This window comes from Panthera leo, chromosome C1 (genome assembly GCF_018350215.1).
Source record: "Panthera leo isolate Ple1 chromosome C1, P.leo_Ple1_pat1.1, whole genome shotgun sequence".
NCBI lineage: Eukaryota > Metazoa > Chordata > Mammalia > Carnivora > Felidae > Panthera > Panthera leo.
Window position 1 is genome coordinate 199479022 of NC_056686.1, and position 23087 is coordinate 199502108.

Sequence of the window (23087 nt, forward strand, 5' to 3'; positions counted from 1 at the left end):
CATCAGATTCTGTTCAGAATCTGTATCAGTTTCCATTCAAAGCAAAACAAAAACTGTAAGAAGTTGTTCTTGATTATCCGGAATCATTTGGGTGGATAACATTGATTTTACCAGGTGTGGCTTTGGTTATTGGTGACTTTTCTCCCCAAATCAAAATGATCTATTCATTTCTTTACAGTGCCTTCCTTCTAAGATTCAGTTTTAGACCTTAATTCTTTTTTCCTTTAATTTCCTTCCCACAGCCGTATATTGACAAAGTAAAGCATATTGTTTGTAAATACCCCATTGGAGAAGTATGGAATAATTTTCAGAAACCTTCACAGGGTTCTATAAATTGTTAATTTAGTGAATTATCTTCCAAGTTGAATGGAAAGCTTTGCGTGTACTGTGACCTTTTAGAGGTTAATACCCCGAGCTTTGCCAGAATTGGAAAAAAAAAAAAAAAAGAATCATGGGATTGGTATAGTGTACCATATGCATTCCTAACACATGCTGGAGAGTTTTATGGTTTTTGTAGTCTGTCATGCCTTCTTCTGCAAAGAAAGACTCACTAAAAATCCACTTTCCCTCTGCTGTCCTCATCCACCTGTATCCCTCTGGGTTAGGATTTCAGAACAGCTCAATACAATTCTGAGTCCTTTTCTTCCCTTGACAGCCTTGCCGTAGCCTCGCTGCAGTCATGTGGCTGTTCTCTCTCTGTATTAAAGCTCCAGTTCATGATCTTGATTACCTTCTGGTGTTGTGGGAAAGAAATGGGCCGTTTTCCCCTCCTCCCGTTGATTAAAATGTAAATTAGCTGGTTAAAAAACACACCACATAGGCCCAAAAGACTGTTGTTCTGTGATTTTGATCCCTGCGGTGATTACACCTTCATCCCTGCTCCTCATGCTCACTCTTTCAGGAAGCCCCAGTGTACGGGCTTCTTGTTCTTTGCTCCCACAGTGGTTTGCGACATAGCCAAGTAACCAGCCCGGGAATTATCTCGGTCACACACACCTACTCACACTCCTATTCTCTACCCTTTCTTCTCGGAAGTCTCACGGGTTTTTAAGAGCTGCAGAAATGACGCATTGAACAAGTATTTATTGAGGCCCGTAGGTGGGAACTCTTGTATTCAAGAGGAATGACTCCCTTCTGCAGGGATCTTAAAACCCCTCAATTTTAATGACAAGGCTCCAATCAGCTTTAGAGGCGGTCTCCCAAAGGGGGAAAATTGCTAACAACTGGCTATGTTTTTGTGTATTTTCAGCATCTCCATGTCCCAGGTACATATTTCCGTCATAGAGGTGAGGGGCAAATATCTGTTCAGGAAGTGTCAGAGGCCAAAACAAGAGTCTTGAACTGGAAATCATCAGTTTTTATTCCAGCTATGTCACTCTTGATCTGATTTTGGTTAAATAATCTCACCTTTAGGAGAATTTCTCCATCTAAAAACAGCCTCATCTCAAGAGATATTATAACAGTGAAATCACGGATATTGAAGCAGTTTGAAGGCAGTAGTCAGAACCCAAAGCAATAACAGTATCATTATCCAGTAAAATATGGACTGTTTGAGAAGATCTAGTATTCACGCTGGACCTGTTGAATCCCGAATATCAGGAGTGATTTCTTCATTTGAAGAAGATAAGAGCACCTTGTGACATTGCAGTCCAAAAATGTATTCGTGCCCTTATCGTCTACAGCATTGTTTCCCTTAATGTTGCTGCATACCCCTGAAATGAAAATGTCATCTCTTGGACAGGGAACTTAAACGTGAGAATTAGGACATTGGAGGTCTAATCCTGTTTGTGCAACTAAACTCGTATGTGCCCCTGATGCCTTTTTGTCTCTATGCTCAATAGTCTAAACTTTTCTATTCAAGTCTGCTAAGACTCCTCCCCACTTACCTCCGCGACCAGCCGCACCTGGTTACTGGTTTAGACTCTAGAGTCAGACATGTGAGTTGGTCCCCTCACTCTGCAGTGTGACCTTAGGCCCAACTTGCTTATCCACCCTCAGCTCCAGTTTCCCGGTGGGTGACCAGGGATACTAGGAATAGCTCTCATGGAGTTGTCACGCGGGTTCATTGAGTAAGACGTGCCGTTGGCAGTTGTGTGTCTAGAACCCAACACAGTGCCTGACACATAGTAAGCGTACAGTGTTTGTGCGGAACCGATTTACAAACTGCTCATCACGTCCTGGGCACATCTGTGGCAACTACGGCAGTGATGAAGATGGTGATAATGGTGTCGTGGGGAAGATCGAGGCCCGGTAGGTGGGGATGCCTCAGTTTTCTGGCCCGTCTCCCATATACCTGTTTTGCATCTGCCTTCACTTCCTCTTTCCTGTCTCAGTGGAATGGGGTACATCATCCTGTCCAAAGTCAGACTTTTGCCTGTGTCCTGAGATGCCATCTTCTGTCTCATCTGGTACCTTCATCCACTAATAATTTCTTCCCTCTTTCTGTATTTTTATCTTCTCCCTCCATACCAGCTCCTTTGTCCTCACGTGTTAACATCGTATTTCTTTTCTCTAAAACGAAATACAGGCATCCCCTCAACTTTCTCCCTCAGACTGCTACCTGTTTCCATCTTCTTTCCTTCCGTGAGCTAGGCTTATTGGAACCATAGTCCACACTGCTGCTTTTCCCAGCTACCGCCACTTCCCTGAAACCTTCAGGAAGGTTTAACTTCCACGTCTCCAGATTTTCCTTTCTAAGCCTTTGCAGCTTCATCTCAGATTCCTCTGGGGTCTGCTTTCTTCCCCCCACCAACCTTAAATGTTCTGTTCTGAAGGACTCCTCAGAAAGAGCTGACATGTATTGGACACGGGTACGTGCTGAGTGCTCCACATGTGTTACCCGTGTGGGCTGTCTTGGCCGTCCTGTGGAGTAGATTCTTCTGTTAACCTCCTCTTAAAGCCGAGGACACCGAGGCTTAGAGAAGATAAGACACTTGCCCAAGACCACAGCGGGTTAGGTGTTGGAGAAAGGATTTCCATGCGCACAGCCTGACTCCAGAGCTTGCCTTCTCAATCATTATGCCTTATCGCCTTAGCAGTGTGTGTCCTAAGACCTTTTATTATTTTATGTACATGTCTTCAAGAACTACGAAATATCTGCCCACTCTAATATGTTTCCATCCTGTTTTCTGGACCTCTGAGGTGTCTATAGATCCCTCAAGTTCAGTGTGTCCAGAAATGACTTCATCATCTTCCATCTCCTCCCGTGCTGCCTTCAAAGCCCTGTTCATGCTGTTCTTCTCTGTTTCGGTGACTGACAACTAATTTCCAGGGAGTCAAACCTTTCCTTTACTTTCCATGTCTGATTGGTTTACCAAGTTATGTTAGATTTACCTCAAATCTCCTCCTTTCGCCTCAAGTTAGTATAGTGGCTGATAGCATTGATTTTGCAGTCAGGTAGAGATAGATCAAAATCGAGGTGTTTCCTTTCAGTGGTGGTTAAAATTGGCAAGCTGCTCAGTGTTGAGTGGCAGTAACAAATACCCACCTTTCAGGAGGCTGTACAGGAGAAGGGCTGGGAGTACAGAATTAATTGTGGACCCCCTTAACTAATGTGTGCTTCTAGACAAGGTTAGGCCCTTTTGAACCTTGGTTTGTTCATTCGTAAAAGGTCAATAATAATAGCTAATTCATAGTGTCATTGTGACATTTAACTGAGGCTTTTTTTTTTAATTAAAAAAAAATTTTTTTAAGTTTATTTTGAGAGAGAGAGGGAGAGAGCATGCGTGCACACGCACAAGTTGGGGAGGGGCAGAGAGAAGAGAGACCAAATTCCAAGCAGGCTCCACGCCATCAGCACAGAGCCTAATATGGGGCTCAAAATCGTAAACTGTGAGATCGTGACCTGAACTGAGATCAAGAGTCAGACAATTAACCGACTGTGCCACCCAGGCGCCCCTGAGGTATTTTAAATATGCTTAGCATAGTGACTGGCAAGTGGCAAAAGTTAAAACAAAAAAAAGTTAGCTCTTATTAGCATCTCAAATGGCCACTGCTCTTCTGTAGGCCTCAGTTTAGCCTGCTTTCTGAGATGACCCCTTGACTGATCTCCCTCATTCAAGTCTTACCTGTTTCCAGTCCATTCTGCATTTGCTGAGTGATTTTCAAAAAAACAAATCTGATCACATTCCTTCCTTGCTTAAAATTCTTTAATGCAATGTTCCTTAATCTTTGTGTGTGTGTGTGTGTGTGTGTGTGTGTGTGTGTGTGTGTGTGTGTGTGTATGTGTGTGTGATGGACCCACGTGGTAATCTGGTAAAAACTGTGAACCCTCTCTTCAGGAAAATGCCCTAACAAACTAAATTTTGCATGTAATTTCAGGTAGTTCACAAATTCTTGTCACTATCCTTGGACCCCTGGGTAAAAACTTGCTTTAGTGGCTTTCCATTAGCATCAGCTTAAGATCAAACTCTGTTACACAAGTGAGAAAAGCTAGGTAAGCAGACAGAAAAGAAGCAACTATTCATAATCCAGCTCCCTAGAGAACCCCTTTCTTTCCTCACAGTGTCTGTGTCTATGATTTAGGTACAGTGGTCCCACTTTACCCACGGGGGGACGTTTCAAGACCCCCAGCAGGTGCCTGAAACCATGGGTCGTACTGAACGCTATACATACTATGTTTCTTTTCCTGTGCACACATATATCTGTAAGAGATTAACAACAATAACTAATAATCGGCTAGAACAATTATAGCAGTATACTGTAATAAAAGTTCTGTGAATGTGGTCTCTCTCCTTCTCTTTCTCAAAATGTCTTGTTACACCGCGCTCACCTTTCTAGTGATGATGTGAGGTGATAAAATGCCTATGTGATGAGATGAAGTGAGGTGAAGGATGTAGCTATAGCGACATAGTATTAGGCTACTGTTGACCTTCACACCATAAGTCATCTGCTTTCAGACCACAGTTGATGGCAGGTAACTGAAACTGTAAAGCAAAACCATGGATAAGGGGGGACTACTGTATTTCCCGGCCTCCTATCTCACTACTTCCCAGCCTGCCCCTCCTGCCTCAGCCCAGGACAGCAACTGGCTATTCTCTCAGAGGATATGCTGCTCGCCACAGTAGTTTGTTAATTGCCTGTTTACATATTTATCTTTTTTATTTGGCTGAATTTCCTAAAGTGTTGATTACATATTAATTTTTGTACATTTACGATAGAGCTTAGCGGCCAGCACATGGTATTAGGTAAATGTTTGACCAAAAAAATGAGTTAAAAAATGTATACAGATTTACAAAAGACAGTAAGAAAATGAGAAAGTACAATAAATTATCCATGGTTCCGATATCCACATGCAGTAGCTGTTGACATTTGTATGTCTGCTGGAGTCTTGTGTAGATAATTTCTGTCCTCCAGAGCTCAGCTTCTTCATAGGTAATTTTGGGATGAGAGTCTTTGCCCTTTCCCACCACTGAGAGACATGATTAGTTTAATATTTGTAAAATTCCTAATAATGCTATTAAATGGTTCAATCTTGAGAATATTAACCGTATTCAAATTTTTACTACTTTCCGCTTATTGCCTTTACCTGCCCAGTCCTGGAGGATTGATATATATGTCTCTTTGTCCTTCCTTCCCTAGAACCTTATTTTGGAGGGTTTAAGAAATTCTTCATGCAATTCAACCTTGCATTCTCACAGAACTTAGCATAGCACTTTGGATATTTCATACTTCTTTTCACCATGGTCTAAGTTAATTTGTGTTTTTGAGAGACAGTAGATGAGTAGTTGATATGCTCATGGTACTTTTCATCATAGTGTTTTTCTAAGGAGCAAACAGAAGACCAGAGACAGGAGTCACTTACTAGACTTTAAACTCTATGTATAAAAAAATTAATATACCTTCAAAATCAATTCCTTCAAGAAGGTGTAAGAGTCCAGGGTTAGTCAGTGGGAAAAGTAAGACTGGGATCCAGGAGCACCATGTTTTCTGTCCCTTGGGAAGAACTGGCAAAGGTGAACTGAATGGCTGTGACTTTTTCTTTAACAGACTCAAATTCTGATGGAATTTCATGCTCCCTTGGGCTTGTGCATTTTTCCTCCATTTTTGCATCAAGGTTTTGTGTTTATTTCTTATTCTACGTGGTGGAAAGAACTCTGGATGACTCACCCCTTTTAATGTTTCCTCGTCCCCATCCTTTTGTCTTCTTTTCTTTACTTCTCAAAGGGAAAAAGGCAAGTGGCCAATGGGAAAGATGTCAAGTAATAAAAAGTTTCAGTTCATGTTTGTGAGGCTGTAACGATTGCTTCGGTCCTTTTATCCCACTGGAAGAGACGACTCATTTTTGAAATATCATTGAATAAGCCAGCTCATACCTCATTTTTCTTTGTTTTTAGAATAACCTCTTCTTCAAGACTCATTCTCTGAAGTTAGGGCTTTTGAATGAAAACACCTCACGCTTAGAAACACTAGATCTTAGTTACTAACGTCCCTCCTCCTTCAGCCATTTCTTGACAGCTACTTTTGGCCCAGATTGATTATTTGTCTGGGAGAAAAGTCTTCATATCTCTATATGTTCATCAGCTTATGGGAGATTATGGGCAGAGTCTTTGAATTTGATTTCTTCTCCTTTGCAATTAATTTGTCCTCCTCTTGACTTTAAGGCAGGCTGTTGAAGCCAGCCAGTTACTTGAGACAAGATGTTTGATATAAATCCTTGGAATCCTCTTTCCCTTACCACACAGATGCTGGTAGACTGTTAGCATATTGCCCAAAACAGAATTAGGTTTATAAAAGAACAAATTAAAAGGCTTTTTTTGAAAGTGGTTTTTTATAGTTTAAGACTTCTGTAAGAATAAGGTCTTACATATTTAATTAGGGATTGTCTAGTAAGTTTTGACAGCTGTGAGTAGAAGCTTACAAAGCTCTCACATCCATGATGGAGAAGATGGGATAGTAGACCCAAAGGGCGTCTGTGTCCGTGGAAAGCTAATAGCTATCGATTCCGGGACAGAAACTAGCAAATACTTTCTGAAGGGCAAACGGGTCTCTTCGTGAAATGCTGCATTGCCTCTCCCTGTGCTTGCGGTTCATCCTTGGCGGGGGCCGAGTGACGCGGCTGCGGATTATGACTTCTCTGGTGCTGTGAGGCACAGCCAGGGCTGCTCTGCTTCCGCCAGGCCGGCAGGAGTCCTGGGGCCGCGAGAAGGAGGCAGGCTCTTCTTTAAAGAGGGAGTAAGTGCGGCTGTTCATTTTTGACACGTGAAAAATAAATGTATACTTTACACGTCAGCCAAGTCTGGGTTTCCTGTTGTTTATTCTGTTTTGGGGGCGGGGGGGACAAAACCCATTTATTTCTTTTCCAGCCATGAAGAGGGACCCGCCTCTAAAAAACTGAAGACTCAGGAAGGGGAAGCATGCTTTAGCGTCTCCAGCCTGGCTGAAGGCAGTGTCACCAGAGTAAGCACAACTTTTCCAGGGCCTTTTGGGAAGGTTGGGACTTGGGGCAGATCGCATCAGTTGTTGTTAGTCCTTTAATAAATCACTTTCTCTGGTCCTTTCAGTATGTGAACCATACACGCCCTTCCCACACTGCTTCCTTTATTGTCAGGGAGTTTCCTGTAGAATTCTGTATACGACATGTAGTACTTAGAGCACCGTATAATATGTAGCATATGGAACAGCTTAAGTGGTAGCCCTTTTTGTGGAGCTATTTTGGTTGGCTTTATTTTGCAGTTTTCTGTTTAGTTAAAATGACAGGATAAGTGGAGGTTGATGGTATGGGTCTTAGGCTCCAAATACGTAAAATTTAAGAGCGTAACTCCTCTATTTCTTTTCTAATGTACAACTTCAGAACAGGTCTTATAAGCTTAAGACTTCCCGAACCAAGTATCCTTTGACACTGAGACCTTTTTTTAACGGAAGATTTTGGAACTTGGATACATTATGTTAAGTGGCATTATTTTTCATCAGTGATTCTTTTTTTTTTTTAATTTTTTTAATGTTTATTTTTGAGAGAGAGGGGAGAGAGACAGAGCATGAGTGGGGGAGGGGCAGAGAGAGAGGGAGACACAGAACCCGAAGCAGTCTCCAGGCTCTGAGTTGTCAGCACAGGGCCCGATGCGGGGCTGGAACCCACGAACCACAAGATCATGACCTGAGCCGAAGTCGGATGCTTAACTGACTGAGCCACCCAGGCACTCCTATAATCAGTGATTCTTAAAAGTTGTCCCTCACTAGTCAAATATACTAGGCAGGATAGATAGCATTAGGGCATGCCTTTTTCCAACCTCAAAAAGAAATGCTCTCAGGAAAACTAAACATCTGAAAATTACTTGGATTTTATTTCAGTGTTTTATAGTAAAGGGAAAAAATCATGACCTTATTTGTTCTGAGAGCTTTTCTGACTGCTAGCCCAGAGCAAACTGGAAACTTCAGTACATTTTGTACCAAAGTTTACCAACCATAATAGAACCCTGTTGTGTTCTCCCCTGTGAACTGAGTGAAACATCGGGCCTATTAAGGTTGGCAGTGGAAGGTTAAAGACCCACATGTGATCAGGAAGTGAGTGTGGCAGAGCGTTTCATCTTTGAGACGTCCCCACATAGCACTGTAGTAAATCTTTGCACAACATCTGCTTTTACTTTGGGGGGGACACGTTCAGCTTGGGCATGTTTGTATGTTCTACCAAAACTTCAGTGCCAAGGAGTCAGCAAACCGATCAACCGGCTGCTGTTTCTCATGTCATCTGCAGCGGGGCAAATCTATTCTGAACTGACCCCACACTGCAGAATCCTCCCCTTCCTAATTGGCTGGGTGTCTGGACGTACCAGCACTGTGTCACATAAAGGTTCTAGCTGAGTTGGCTGGTGATTTGGGTTGTAATACTGCCGACCTCTCTGGAAAGAAGTCCTCTTGCTTCAAGAGAGGTGAGTACAAGTACAGACAGCAGCTCTTTGGCCACAGGAATCTGCTTGCTTTTCACAGAAGCCTGGAACTAGAAATGAATAGAAAGGGCCTTGTCTTTGTCTTTGGGTTTATTTTATAAAAGCACACTTACCACATTAAGCCATCTTGTGTTGCCTGGGGTGCTGCCAGAAACAGAAGCGATCTTCAGGTTTATTGTCTGTGCCTGTATTCTAGGTCGGAAGTGTGAATCCTGCTGAGAACTTCCGTGTTCTAGTGAGGCAGAAGAAAGCCAGCTTTGAGGAAGGTGAGTGATATGCCACTGGTTATGCATTTAAGACAGATAATCAGGGTAATGGCTTTATACTCTGGATTGGGAAGTGTAGTCCTTTGTTGGTATCCTTTCTATGTAGCAACTTTCTTTCCTGGTGGACCTTTGTGACTCTCCGTTACTGGGGAGCTCACCGAAGCAACATTCTGAACACTGAAGCAACATCTGCCCCAGCAGGAAAAGAACTAACTTGTAGGTCTTTCTGTTAAGAAAACTGTTGGCCAGAGCCTTAGAGCTTATGGTTCCACTTCATTGAAGTTCTTTGGGGTCTTGTGAGTGAGCTTGGAATAAAACAGTTTTGTCATATCTTCCTATTTCCAGTGACCCATAGTTCTTGTTCGAAGCCTAAGGGTTTGAGCTTCTTTATAGAAGTCCCAGGTCACCTTGCTACTACCCTAGATTTGATCTTTCTGAAATCGCCTACATCCTCACAGTCTTCTTTTGATGAATTGTAACCTAGAATTCCATTTAGGCTGGGACTAATATTAAAAGTTTCCTGGGATGGACAGAGGGTCCGGGACCAACATTCATTCACTTGGTGGTGTTCAAGTTCTTGTTTATTAACTCTTTAAGGAATAGCAGCTGGCAGTTGTAACCCTGCTGGTTTGTGTCTACAACAGCATTGTATTCATTGTTGCCTTTCAGAGGCAGACCTGTCTGTGAGCTGCGTTTCTGCGTGTTTACGCTAATGTGTGCACAGAACCTCTTTTCCTACTTCTTGGCCTTTTAGGGGCAAAATGACTCCTAAATGTTAGAAAACTTTATACAGTCTAGTTTAATCATCTGCAGTGCCTAGCATAGGTGTAGGTTACTTCTTAAGGGTCTGAGGATCCTAGCAAGCTGCCTGGATGTGCTGTGCTTCTGCCCAAAAGCATTCATAACCAGCTGAGCCCCAGCGCGTACAGCCTACTAGACCACGTCTTGTTGGCAGGAACGTCAGAAGGCCAGCTCAAGAGAATTTCCGGAGGAAGAGGAGCTTCGTGATCATGATAACCTATGTATGTCTTGTGTTTTGAGATGGGGAAAGAGCTTTTTGCCCTGTTAAGAACCGCCATATAGGAGAAAATTCACTTTTGAGTTTAATACAAAGCAGAACTACATCTAAATAGAAGAAGGAAATTAAAGTTAAAGTGGCAGCTTTGTGGAAGGCTTGGTGGAAACTTCTACTTTTGGGATTTCTCTCCTTCATACAGGGGACGATCAAAGGAAGCATTCACAACGTCTTACCAGTGCTGTGTTCTGCTTGGCTGCATGTTGTGACTGTGTTTGGAAGAATGCAGTGACAAGTCAGCCATCGTCTATCATGATTATGTTTTTGCAGAAAGATGGAGGCCTTCTTAGCTTTTGATTATAGGTTGTCATTTACCTTGGCCAAAGTCAAAGGACCTCCCTTTAGAAGTGACTGGTCTTGCTGGCTGGTATAGGCATGGTCTCTTCAGGGACTAAATCTGGCATCATCACAATCGTAAAGGCAGCCACTAGTGTCTGCTGTGTTCAAGTCATTGTGCTAGCATATTCTATATATAATAGCATATGCTGAGCTATTATTTGTCTCATTTACCCCCATAGCAATCTTGCAGTCATGTGAGCAAACGGAGAAGATGGTAGAGCTTTAACGGCTGGTGCCAGAATTTTCTAAGAAAAATAATTTTTTTAATTGGGAAAAATATCTTGATAACTGCTTAGGGGAGAGGCTGAGTCTCTGTCCCCAGGCTTTGGTGGTTGGCCAGTCAGGCTTCAGAGGAGAGGGAAGCTACTAACATCATAGAAGTAGAAACACTGGAGCTAGTTCAGGACAGGAGGGGATGATCCGAAAGTGTAAGAGAGGAAGTGGAATGGGTATTTATATAAGGACACAGCATTCTACGTTGTGTTCCCAGCTCACGACTACACATATTCAGTGTCAGTAAAACTCAGGAATCCGTGGTTTGACTGTTCTATTTGGGGAAGCTGGTGAAGAGGCAGGAGTTTGGTCTGGAATTACTTCAGGTAGAGCAGAGAAAGGACCTCAGGGCATTAGAGACCAGAGCCTGAAGAGGTCAGGAGAGAGTAAATCCCTAAGAATTTGCTCGCATATCGGGAAAACCATGTTTCCCAGGCCATGGGATTGGGGATTCGAAGGAGTCTTGTGAAAATAACAAGGGCAAGTGACCTCTAGATGACATACAAGTTACAATAGGTATCATTCTCCCCACTTTACAGATTGAAAACTATAAAACTAGAAGAGATGAACTTCCCTCCAGAGCAGTCAGGGATTCGGATCCCTATCGTTTTCAAATAGTGGATTTGTCTACTTAGCTGACTTTGTCCTGATTGCTAATGCCCTCCTTTCCTATGCATTTTTGTTGTTGTTCAGACATAATAAGGTCATGTACTTTAAACCTTTGCTCCTTTTATGTTGAATGTGACTGAGTCCTGGTGAGCTGCTGGTGTGATGGTGGGATCCCTCTGTTCCTCCGGCTAGGACTTGGTCAGTGAGAGCTCTGCAGTGACCTCACAAAGGCAGACTTTCTGCAGGGCTCTGGGAAAATGGGACTGCACACTTGTCAGCACCGGTTCTGTTTTGTGGTCCTAACCTGGCTTCCCTTTTGTCCTTCTGTCCTTGCTTCACTCTCCAGACATTTTGTTTGTTCATTACTTTTCCTACCTTTGTTCTACATGGTCTACCTTTGTTCCACATCTCTACTAAGCCCCTTTGTGAGTGAAGACTCACTTCCCTTGAAGCCGAAAGTCATCCTCCAGACTTGAAGCTACCTTTCTGGTATTGACCTCCTCCGTCCCTCCCAAGGATCTGTGCCAAGGGTCAGGGAGAGAGAAGCTCTTCTCTTTCCTCCAGTAGATTTGCTTTTTAAATTCAGTTGCCAAAAGCCTGATCAGTAATAAATGGTAAGGTTGTTTCACCCTTAGAACTTGACCTGTTCATCTATTAAACTAAAACGTGGGTATTTCTTTCCATCTGGCCTAATAGTGTGGTCAGCATGAGTATTGTGACCCTGTCGCTTTGACACCAACAGTCTGCAGTAGGCATCTACACATTTTCATATCTTCTGGCTTTCCATGTGAGGGATATTTCTTGTTCTAAGCTTATTGGCATAGAGATGACACTGAACCCCGGGAATGTGTTCTTTCCGGCTGCTGATACTTCTGTAAGCTGTCTCTGATTCTCAGGTGCCCTTCTTTTTCTGGTTCCTTTCCTTCTCCACCCCACCCCACCCCACCCCACCCCACCCCACCATTCTGTCACTACAGTTTTACAATAGAAAATTTCTTGACCACCATTGTATACATGATAATCGTTTCTCAAAGGTGAAAGTAGTTTCCCTCACACAGTTCCTAGGTGCATCAGTGCTCTCATCCGTGGTGTCTTTTATCTGTTAATTGTGGGTTAGTGGAAGAACCTGAGGGCACAGAGTCCTCAGAGACTCCTCGAATCCGGGTTATCCACTTAGGTGAACACCCACCTCCACCAACTCTTGGAGGAACACCATGGATTTCGAACTCCCTGTCCCTTCCCTGCTTTTACTTAGGAAGAGTGCTAAAGTGGCCAAAAGATAGACCGCAGGTTAGAGGAGGAAAAACCACATTACTTAGGCCTCCAAATAATTTCTTCGTGCTTGAGATATGTCTAAATTTAGAGGTTCCTACTGAATATGAGCTACTATGTCAAGTAGCTTGAATGTACCTGGTGTATCAAAAACAGGTTCTCTGAGGACCTTATGAGTCAGAAAAGATGGATCTGTGGAGACAGATAAAAGGATGGAATGTCACTGTGTTCCGCGGACCCTGTTTTTGCCCCTTCGATTATAGGTTTTGTATTAGGCTTCTGAGGAGTGACAGGGTGGTGTAGCTCTGATCCACCCGGTGGAGTTCACAGGCCATGGTTGTTGTGAAAAACGAACCTGTCAAGAGGAGCCATTCTGAGCAGAAATGGTGGACATTTACCATTGCATCTATGGACAGTAGATGTGCACATACCCATTTGATTAGGTGATTGATTAGAATCACTGTATTCTCTGGCGGTGGAGGCCTTTCGTTTTTCTCCTGTTTCCTCTCACTTTGTTTGAACCACTTTTCATCCTCAAGCTTTCTTGCCTTTGTTCTTACTTCATTCTCCTTTAGCAAATAGTATCCTTTCAGTTTGAAAGGGTGTTTCTTAAAATTTATCAACACTGGTTAGAATGTGGTAACAATTGGTGGCAAAATTACGGCATTCATAAAAGCCAAAGAGACAGTTGTTTTCAATTCCAGTTTTGTATGGGATAGCACCACCTGTGTGCACAGCAGGTTACTTACGTGTGTTAGCTATCATGAAGCAAGCCCTGAATTCTGGATTCCCAAGAGTTGAGATCTAGAAGTTTCCTGGGTGTGTGTGTGAGTGTGTGTGTGTGTGTGTGTGTGTGTTGTAATGGGTCTGATTTATGTAATCTTGGGTATGGATTATGTAACTTATAGCTCTTTCCAGATAAACATAGGAAGATAAAAATATAGCCTTTTTTTGTTGTTTTACACAGAGCTGGTAAATTTAAGGGAAATAACTTCTGTTGGATACTCTGAATGTCTTGAAAGAAGGATACTAAATACAAACAGTAACTAAAATTGTAAACATCTTCAACCCTATAAAATTTTTCTTTCTTTTTTTTTTTTTTAACAATGCGACATACTTTCTTAGTCCTTTCCCAGAACAACAGTGACGCATCTACTCAGGAGAGAAAACACGTGATTGTGGGTTCTACAGGGGTCCATACTGTGTATTTTTTATTCAATAGGACACTTGTTCTTCACTGGGTTCCCTTGTGACTTGTTTAGTTTTAAACTGTTAAACCCCAGAACCAGACTGTCTGGGGTTATTTTATGTCCCATTTATCGATAACAAGAAGTCTTACTTGAAAACAAATATCCATTTATTTGGAAGTGGAAAGGGGATTCGCCATAAGAGTATGTTGGTATTTGACACGGTAATTATATAATATCAGTGACCTGGGAGTGTCTCCTGTATCTTCCTGTGGGCCAGCTGAGGCCCAGAGTAGTTGACTTTCCACAGATGATTGCAAATGTGTGTGGAAGACACTGGATCTTGTGGCTTAAACTTCTTCATTGGCTGCATACATTTCATTAGACGGCAAAGCTCTGCCCCGGAGTTTACATTTAATATAAAATTCATCAGCGAAATAATTAAAACGAAAATCTTGAAGACTAAAAGAAAAAAGAAAAAAATACATGGCACACAAAGCAAAGACTGTCGTGGACACATAACCACTTGGAAAGTGTTTTGGCTTTTCATGGACTCTCCCTAAAAGGCTTCTATCCATTCTTCCTCAGCTTTCTAAATTCTTCCAAGTTCTTGTCCATCTGTGGATCAGAAGATGTCTAATGACAGGGTATGGTTCTTGTAAAATATAGCCTGGCTCTCCATTAAGAAAGAGAGCCAGTGGGTAGCATAAAAACAACAGGCTGTTTGCTGAGGGTATGTTCTCAGTGAGCACTGGGACTTCTTCCTGAGGGCGTTAAAGGGGGTCTCCGTGTGCTATACGACAGCGTCCCTACTCTCAGCATTTTGTTCTGTCCTGTGAGGCAGAAGGTGCATGCCTTAAGCCTGCTGAGCATTTTTTCTCCTTTTTATGTCAAACAAGGAAAGGGTATTTTTCCCTCTGGCTGGAAATGTGGAACCCACATAGACGCTTTGCCCTCGTCAGAACAAGCAGACGAGCAGAGTCTGGTCTGAGGCCTGCATTTAACGCAGGAAGCTGCATTTGACCCCGGGGGCTGTCCTCACGGTAGCCAGGCTCTGCTGGAAGGACGCAGAATTAGTGAGGAATTAGTGACGGTGCTTCGGAGAAAGCTTGCCGTCGGAGTCCACCCTTGCAGTGAATGCTAATGGGAATGATTTGTGAGGCAGAGAGCAGTTGAAGTACTTACTCAAGGCACCTCAGTTCTTTCTCTCAACCTCCTATGAATCCCGTGCTTCTCGTTTGCATGGTGGATGATCGTCACGCGGGGCATTGCACTTGCTTCTCCTTGAATTGGGCCGTCCTCAAGATTGCTTCCTAAGCCCAGCTGGTTGAAGAAGAAAACTGATTTCAGATTGTGCTGATGTGCAAACTGCTTTAATCAATGACTTAAAGTGACTGCTCGTGGCAAACAACAGAAGCTCTTAACCAATTACGATGTTTAGGGAAGGATGTTAGGCTTTTGTTAAAATAGTCACTAATCAGCTGAAATGTGTTAAGAGGAGCCTAGAAACAGCTTGGAGTCCCACTTAAACGCAATAAAAGTGTTTTGGCCCTCCCTTTTCAAATTGCAAGCCCGAGGCAAAAAATATGCTGACGCAGAAAGAAGTGGCAAGTATAATTTGATACAGTTAGTCCTGTCTGTTATGCGCGTCTACATAAAACTTTTAAAAATGGCGTGCTTGTTGTTTTTTAGGCTAGAGAAGGGGGGGAATTTGGTTCAGATGTGGAGCACAGTTTCAGTGGGGCTTAAGAATATCATCAGCATAGATGCCTTTGGACAAAGGAGAAAAGTGAACTTCCTTTTTTTTTTTTTTTTTTTTGCAGTTTCTTATGACATGACAGAGAAAAATCTTTAGTTAATAGTTCTGATTAAAGGCCCGTTTGTAGCCTGAACTGTGCCTCCCCAAATTTATATGCTAAAGCCCTAACCTTTAACGTGCTGGGATTTGGGTACAGGGCCTTTGGGAGGCCACTAGTTTCAGATGAAGTCATGAGGGTGGAGCCCTCATCATGGGATTGGTGCCCTTAGAAGAAGAGACACCAGTTTGTGCTTTTTCTTCTCTCTTCTCTTCCTGTCTTTTCTCTCTGCCATCTGAGAATACAGTGAGAAGGTGAATGTCTGCAAGCCAGGAAGAGAGCCCTCACCAGAACCTGACCATGTTAGCATCAGCCCCAAGAACCGTGAGAAAATAAATTTCTGATGTTAAAGCCGCCTAGCCCTTGGTATTTTGTTATGGCAGCCTGCACTGACTAATACAGGCCCATTTTCATTTCCTTTGTCAGATAAAACTGCTGAAATCTGGTACTTCATCTCTTTGTGTCTTTCGGTGGTAATGAGAAGCACTGAAACAGGATAGCCCCTGTGGGCCATTAGAGTCAGGAGCCGTTTCTCACAAGAGAACCATTTTTTCGATAGCTCCCTTGCGTTTGGAATCTAGCAGTGTTTCCTTGGGGGCACTGAGGATAAAATCTCTCTGAGCTTTAGCAGTTACTCTATTGTGGAAACTTAGTGTCAGCATCCCCTCTGTCTGTGGTAGATCTCCACAGATCTCCTAGCTAAATTGTACTTACTTTTGGTCGCTGTTTTAATAGTGTATTGAAGTGTAATTTTCTACCATAAGATGTACTAATTCTGAGTGCAACTCAGTGATCTTTTTGTAAATTTCGAGTTGTATGATCATCACCACAAACCAGTTAGAAAGTTTTCCCTCCTCCCAGAAAGGTCCCCTTGACTATTTGTAGTCAATTCTTTTCTCCTACCACCACCCCAAGTAACCACTCTCTGTTTCTAAAGATTTACCTTTTCTGGAAATTTCACATAAATAGAATCACTCAATATGCAGTCTTCTGCATGTGGCTGCTTTTAGTTAGCATAACAGGGTGTTTTTTTTGTCTTTTTTTTTTTTTAATGTTTATTTTTGAGAGAGAGTGAGAGTGAGCACGTACAAGTGGGAGAGGGGCAGAGAGAGAGGGAGACACGGAATCCAAAGCAGGCTCTCAGCTCTGAGCTGTCAGCAGAGCCGGAGGTGGGGCTCAAACCCACAAACCATGAGATCATGACCTGAGCCCAAGTCGGACACTTAACCAGCTGAGCCACCCAGGCACCCCAGCATAACGTTTTTGAAGTTTTTCATGTAGTAGCATATATCAGCAATTGATTTCTTATTGCTGAATAATATTCCATTTTATGGATATGCCACATGTTTATCCATTCATCAATGGATGGATATATTCGGATAGTTTCCAGTTTTTAGCTATTATAAATAACGCGATGGACATTTGTATACAAGTCTTTGTATCTTTTCAGGGTGCCTGGGTGGCTCAGTCGGTTAAGCGTCCCACTGTTGATCTTGGCTCAGGTCATGATCTCACGGTTGGTGAGGTTGAACCCCATGTCGGGCTCTGGTGTGGAGCCTGCTTGGGAGTCTCATCTCTCTCTGCCCTACCCCCACGTGCACATGCGCACTTTCTCTCTCAAAATAAATAAGTAAACTTTAAAAGAAAGACAAGTCTTTGTGTTTTTCATTTTTCTTGAGCAAGAGTAGAATTGCTGGGAAGTTTGTGTTTAACTTTTTAGAAATAGCCAAACTCCTTTCAGAGCAGCTTACCATTGAACCCTTCACCAGCAGTGAAGGAGGGTTCCACGTTCTCCACATCTTTGGTGACACTTGTGTTGTCTTTTCAGTTATCGCTATTCTAGTGGCAATGTGTTGACATCTCTGTGGTTTCAGTTTGTAGTTCCTACACTAATGATGCTGTCCTTTTTTCCAATGGGCATTGGCCATTCATATACCTCATTTTCTTTGGTGAAATGTCTATCAAATCTCTTCCCATTTTTTAATTCAGTTAGCTTATCAAGATGTAAAGAATTCTGTATATGTTTATCAGATAGTGATTTGCAAATATTTTCTACAGTCTGGTTTATCTTTTTAATGGTGTTGTTCGAAGTGTAAAATTTTTAATTTCGATTTTCTAATATATCATTTTTTTTTCTTTTAGGAACTATCCTTTCGCAGTCTTACATAAGAAATCTTTGCCTAGCCAAGTCACAAAATTTTTCTTCTGAAAGCTTTAGGTCTATAATCTGTTTTGAGTTGATTTTTGTAAATGGTTATGAGGTGAGTATCTAGATTGATTGTTTTTCATAGGGTAACCAATTATCCCAGCACCATTTATTTGGAAGACTATTCTTTCCCCATCCAGGTGCCTTGGCACCTTGTTGAAAAGCAACTGACCATACATGTGAGAGTTTATTTCTATACTCCTCAATTCTTGTCTGTCCTTCATCGATACATTGTTACTCTTATAGTAAGTTTTGAAATACTATGTCTTTTAATTTTGTTTTTTTGTAAAATAGTTTTGACTAATCTAGGTCCTTTGCATTTCCATATAAATTTTAGAATCAGCTTTTCAATTTTCTGGAAAAAGCCTGCTGGGATGTTGACAGGGATTGCATTGAGTATATAGAATAATTAAGGGAGGATTTCCATCTTAACAATATTGATTTTTTTTAAATCCATGAACATAGGATATTTTTCCATTTATTTAGGTCTTACTTTCTCTCCATAGTGTTTTATAGTTTTTAGTGTTCAAGTCCTGTACTTTTTTTGTTAAATTTTTGCAAGTATTTAATTCTTGTCAACGCTAATTGTGAATGGATTTTTTTTTTTTTTTAGTTATTTTTTGGCTTGTTTGTTGCCAGTATAAAGAGATAATGATTTTGTATATTGATCTTATATCCTGCAACCTTATTAAATTTCTAATAGTTGTTTTTATATACTCTGGATTTTCTGCATGCAGGATGATGTTGTCTGCAAATACAGGCAGTTTTATTTCTTCTTTTCTGATTTGTAGGCCTTAAGTTTCTTTTTCTTGATTTTACTGGCTAGAACATGCAGTACAATGTTAAAATAGAATGATGCAAGTGAATAGCCTTGTTCTTAAAGTCAAGAGGAAAGCTTTAAGTCTTCTTAGTATGATGTTCTGATTTTTCTGATTCCTTTTATCAACTTGAAGAAGTCTTTTCTCATTCCTAGTTGGTTGAGAGTTTTTATGATGAATGGATGTTGACTTTTGACACATGCATTTTCTATGTAGAAATGATTCTATGGGTTTGATTCTTTACTTAATATGCTATATTAGTATTAGTTGATTTTCAGTGTTTTTTTAATAATTTTTTTAATGTTTATTTATTTTTAAGAGACAGGGAGAGAGAGAGAGAGACAGAGTGCAAATGAGGGAGGGACAGAAAGAGAGAGGGAGACACAGAATCCAAAACAGGCTTCAGGCTCAGCTTCCGAGCTGTCTGCACAGAGCCTGATGTGGGGCTCGAACCCACGAACTGTAAGATCATGACCTGAGCCAAAGTCAGACGTGTAACTAACTGAGCCACCCAGGTGCCCCATTGATTTTCTGTTGTTAAACCAGGCTCGCCTGCAGGGATAAATTCCAATCAGTCATGGTATATAATTCTTCTGTGTGTTTCTGAAGTCATTTCACTGATACTTTGTTAGGATTTTTATTTATATGCCCATAAGGGATACTTTTCTATAGTTTTCCTTTCTTGTGATGTCTTTGGCTTTGATATCAGGGAAGTACAGGCCTGATAGAATGAGTTGAGAAGTATTCTTTCTTCCCTGTCAAGATTAGTACTTATTTCTTTTTTAAGCATTTGATAGAATTTGCCAGTGAAACCTCCTAGGCCAGGGTTCTTTGTGGCAAGCTTTCTAACACTGCATTATTTTACATATTATAGGCTCAATCAGATTTTCCATTTCTGCTTGAGTTTGATGTAGTAATTTGTGTCCTTATAAGAATTTGTCAATTTCATCTAAATTGTTTAATTTATTGGTCTAACATTATTCATATTATTTTTCTCTTAAGTTCTGTGGGTTGATAGTGATGTCTGCTCCTTAATTCTTGATTTTGGTATCTTGTATCTTCTCTTTTTCTTGGTCAGTCTAAGTAAAGATTTATGAGTTTCACTTATCTTTTATAGAAGACCGTAACTTGTGCTTTTATTGATTTTTTCCATTATTTTTTTATTTCATTGATTTTTTTTTTCTTTTTTTTTTTTTTTTTTTTGCTCTTTCATGGTCTTTATTATTACCTTCCTTTTGCTCACTTTGGATTTAATTTGGTCTCCTTTTTCTGGTTTCTTAAAAGCTTAGAATTTTGATTTGAAAGCTCATTCCTTCTCTAACATAGGTATTGAAAGCTGTGCATTTCCTTCAGCAGGTTGTTTAGCTGCACACCTTAAATTGTAATGTATTGTTTTTATTTTCATTCAGTTCACATGCTTTCTAATTTCTTTTGTGATTACCTCTTAGACCCTTGGATTATTTAGAAGAGTGTCTAATTTGCAGACATTGGAGACTCCCAAATTTCTTCTGTTGTTGATCTTTATCTTAATTCCATTGTAGAACGTATTTTGAATGGTTTCAACCCCTTTAAATTTATTGAGACTTGTTTCGTGGCTTACACTATAGTCTGTTCTGACACGTGTTCCGTATGCCCTTTAATGTACATTCTGTTGTTGTTAGGTCAAGGGTTCTGTAAATGTCAGGTAGGTTAGTTTGGATGATAGTTTGTTCAAATCTATATCCTTGTTGATTTTCTGTCTAGTTGTTCTCCATGATGTTCTGAGTATTGGAAGTTATTTCCCTTGAGATTTTGTGGACTAGTGAGACCTTCATAATTTTTGCCTCACCTAGCTAAACAAAAATCTGGAGGCCCAAGCGAATCTCTGCAGAGTACCAGTGAAGAAAACTTGTCAATTCAAGTAATACTATTTTAAATAAAGGTCTTCAGGTATTGGAGTTTTTTTAAAAAATAAGCTTAGATACAGGTACCACAAGATTATGTTTGTGTTTCATAACCCTCTGCTTCATGAAAGGAATTCATTTACTTTAGTAATGACCGACTTAGTACAGGAAGAATTTTGTAGATTGAAGAACTTGTTAGAACACAGGAACGATTAGTTCTAAGTAATGAAAGCCAATTTACATTTTAGTGACAAGAGGTACTATAGTATATAAGTATATATAGTATGTAAGTATTAGGTCAGCATTTATAGATTTGGAAGGTTTATAGGTTCATTATTTCCTCCTGTCATTTGTTTCTTTTTGGTGCCATTTTCTCAAACATGGGTTTATTTTGTTTGATTCTTTATTCATTTCATACATTGAGAATAAAATATATGGAATAACTGAGGTTGGATTATCTCCTCATTATCTCCATTTCTAATAACTCATAAATGGACTATAATGAAGTCAACAAGACTTATACATTGAAATTTTAAATGTATGGGATGATAGGGAGGGTTGAATATACACACCAAAGGTAAGATTTGCCTGCAGCATGGGGGCTTAGGTGGCTCAGTCAGCTGAGCTGAGTGTCTGACTCTTGATTTTGGCTCAGATTATGATCCCAGGGTCATGGGATTGAGCCCCACGTTGGGTGCCACACTGAGCATAGAGCCTGCTTGAGATTCCCTCTCTTTCTCCCTCTGCCCCTCTTCCCTGCTCGTGTGTGCACGCGCTCTCTCTCTCTCTCTCTCTCTCTCAAATAAAATAAAATAAAATAAAATAAAATAAAATAAATTAAAAAGAAGAATTGCCTCCAGCAAATCTGGTTAGTCTTTCCTGAGTACAGTAGGTAAAATTAAATAATTTGAAGGCCCTTTATTATACAACCTTCTAAGTACATGAATATAAACAGAAAGAAGATGCTGTAAAAAATAAAAAAGAAAGAGATTGTGAAATAGTATTCTGAGTTTCACTATCAGCAAATGCCAATCTATAAAAAATGTCTATGCATTTAGGACCCACTAGAAACAGGACCAATTGTTTATTGCTCCCTAGTTGTCTCCTCATTAAAAAATAAGTACATGCTCAATTGGAAAAAATTAAATCGTAATGTAGTAGTACATAAAGTTAAGAAAGTCTCCTCCATCTTCCCCCCTCTCTTCCAATCTCTCTCCAAACCCACGTCTGTCTTACTTTGTCACTCTCTCCTCAAAGGAGTAACCGTGCTAATCCCTGTTAATGTTGTAGTCAAGATGGTTAATATTTTAGGGTATGGTAAATTGGGGTTATAGTCATAGATAGTACATTTTGGAGAACACCACCCCCCCCCCCCCCCCGCCCATTCCTAGTGAGATCAAGCAGCATGATCTAAGAGGAGAAAAAAAGAGCTCACAGCAAAATGGGATGGTGTTAAGTCATAGTAAGTGACGACAACAGAGATGCCTGCATGCATATGGTCAGGGCAGTGTGGGAAATGGTCTCTTCTCCACCCGCACCTGCACGCATCTCTTAGCCTGTTGCTCTTTGTGTATTTCTCCTCTCCATAGAGCTTTATTTTAGTCATTTTTGTCTCTAAAATTAAAGTGAAGGGTGGTGATAAAAAAAGTTCTAGCCTGTCCATTCCTCTTAGTGATAACTGGTTCTAAAAATGCGGTGTGTGGGTTTAAATTGAAGGAATGCAAGAAGGGGCACCTGGGTGGCTCAGTCGGTTAAGCACTCGACTCTTGATTTCCACTCAGGTCACAATCTCACGGTTTGTGGAGCTCTGCATCGGGCTCTGCGCTGACAGTGTGGAGCCTGCTTGGGATTCTCTGTCTCCCTCTCTGTCTGCCCCTCCCGATCTGTCTCTCAAAAATAAGTAAATAAACATTAAAAAAAAAAATTAAATAAAAAAAGGAACACAAGAAGACATCTTTATTCTTTAGAGGATTTAGAGGAGTAAACCAGTGAGGCTGAGGCCATTTGTTCATCCATGTAGCAAATGGCCGGTGGCCCACTGTGCACTAATCATTGTGGCGTAACACAGACTGGAAACAAATACACGTCAAGTGGTGATAAGCACTTGTGTTACTTTCCAAGGGCTCTGTGACAAAGCACCGCATACTGGCTGGCTTAAAACTACAGAAGTTTATTTTCTCATAATTCTGGAGGCTGGATATCCAAAGTGGAGGTGCCGGGAAGGGAAGGTTGGTTCCATCTGAGGGCTCTGAGGGGAATCTGTTCCATGCCCCTCTCCTACCTCATGGGACAGCTGGCAGTTCTTCGTGGTCCTGGGCTTGTAGATGGGCCACTCCGGTCTCTGCCTCCTCCTCTTCACACGGAGCTCTCTCACTATGTGTGTCCACATTTCCCTCTTCTTATAAGGGCATCAGTCAT

At 41.2% G+C, this 23087-nt stretch overlaps 1 protein-coding gene and 1 long non-coding RNA gene across 4 annotated transcripts in view; one reads left to right on the forward strand and one right to left on the reverse strand.

Annotated features, from left to right (window-relative positions):
* XRCC5 (X-ray repair cross complementing 5) overlaps positions 1–23087 on the forward strand; it is an 89827-nt gene that overhangs the window by 41673 nt on the left and 25067 nt on the right. For 2 of the 3 annotated variants that reach the window (XR_006205699.1, XM_042950091.1), the window contains exons 15-16: positions 7305–7398; positions 9082–9151. Coding sequence is in view for 2 of the 3 variants with exons in the window: in XM_042950091.1 (XP_042806025.1) it covers positions 7305–7398; positions 9082–9151 (164 nt within the window). In the remaining variant the exon portion in view is untranslated. Of the gene's footprint in view, positions 1–7304; positions 7399–9081; positions 9152–17904; positions 18051–23087 lie in introns of those variants that run through there. The other variant, XM_042950092.1, reaches the window with a different exon arrangement.
* Positions 14059–23007, reverse strand: LOC122226609. The gene is made up of 3 exons (XR_006205701.1): positions 22951–23007; positions 15092–15229; positions 14059–14368 (listed from the first exon to the last, which is right to left on the reverse strand). It is a non-coding gene; the product is annotated as an uncharacterized LOC122226609 (long non-coding RNA).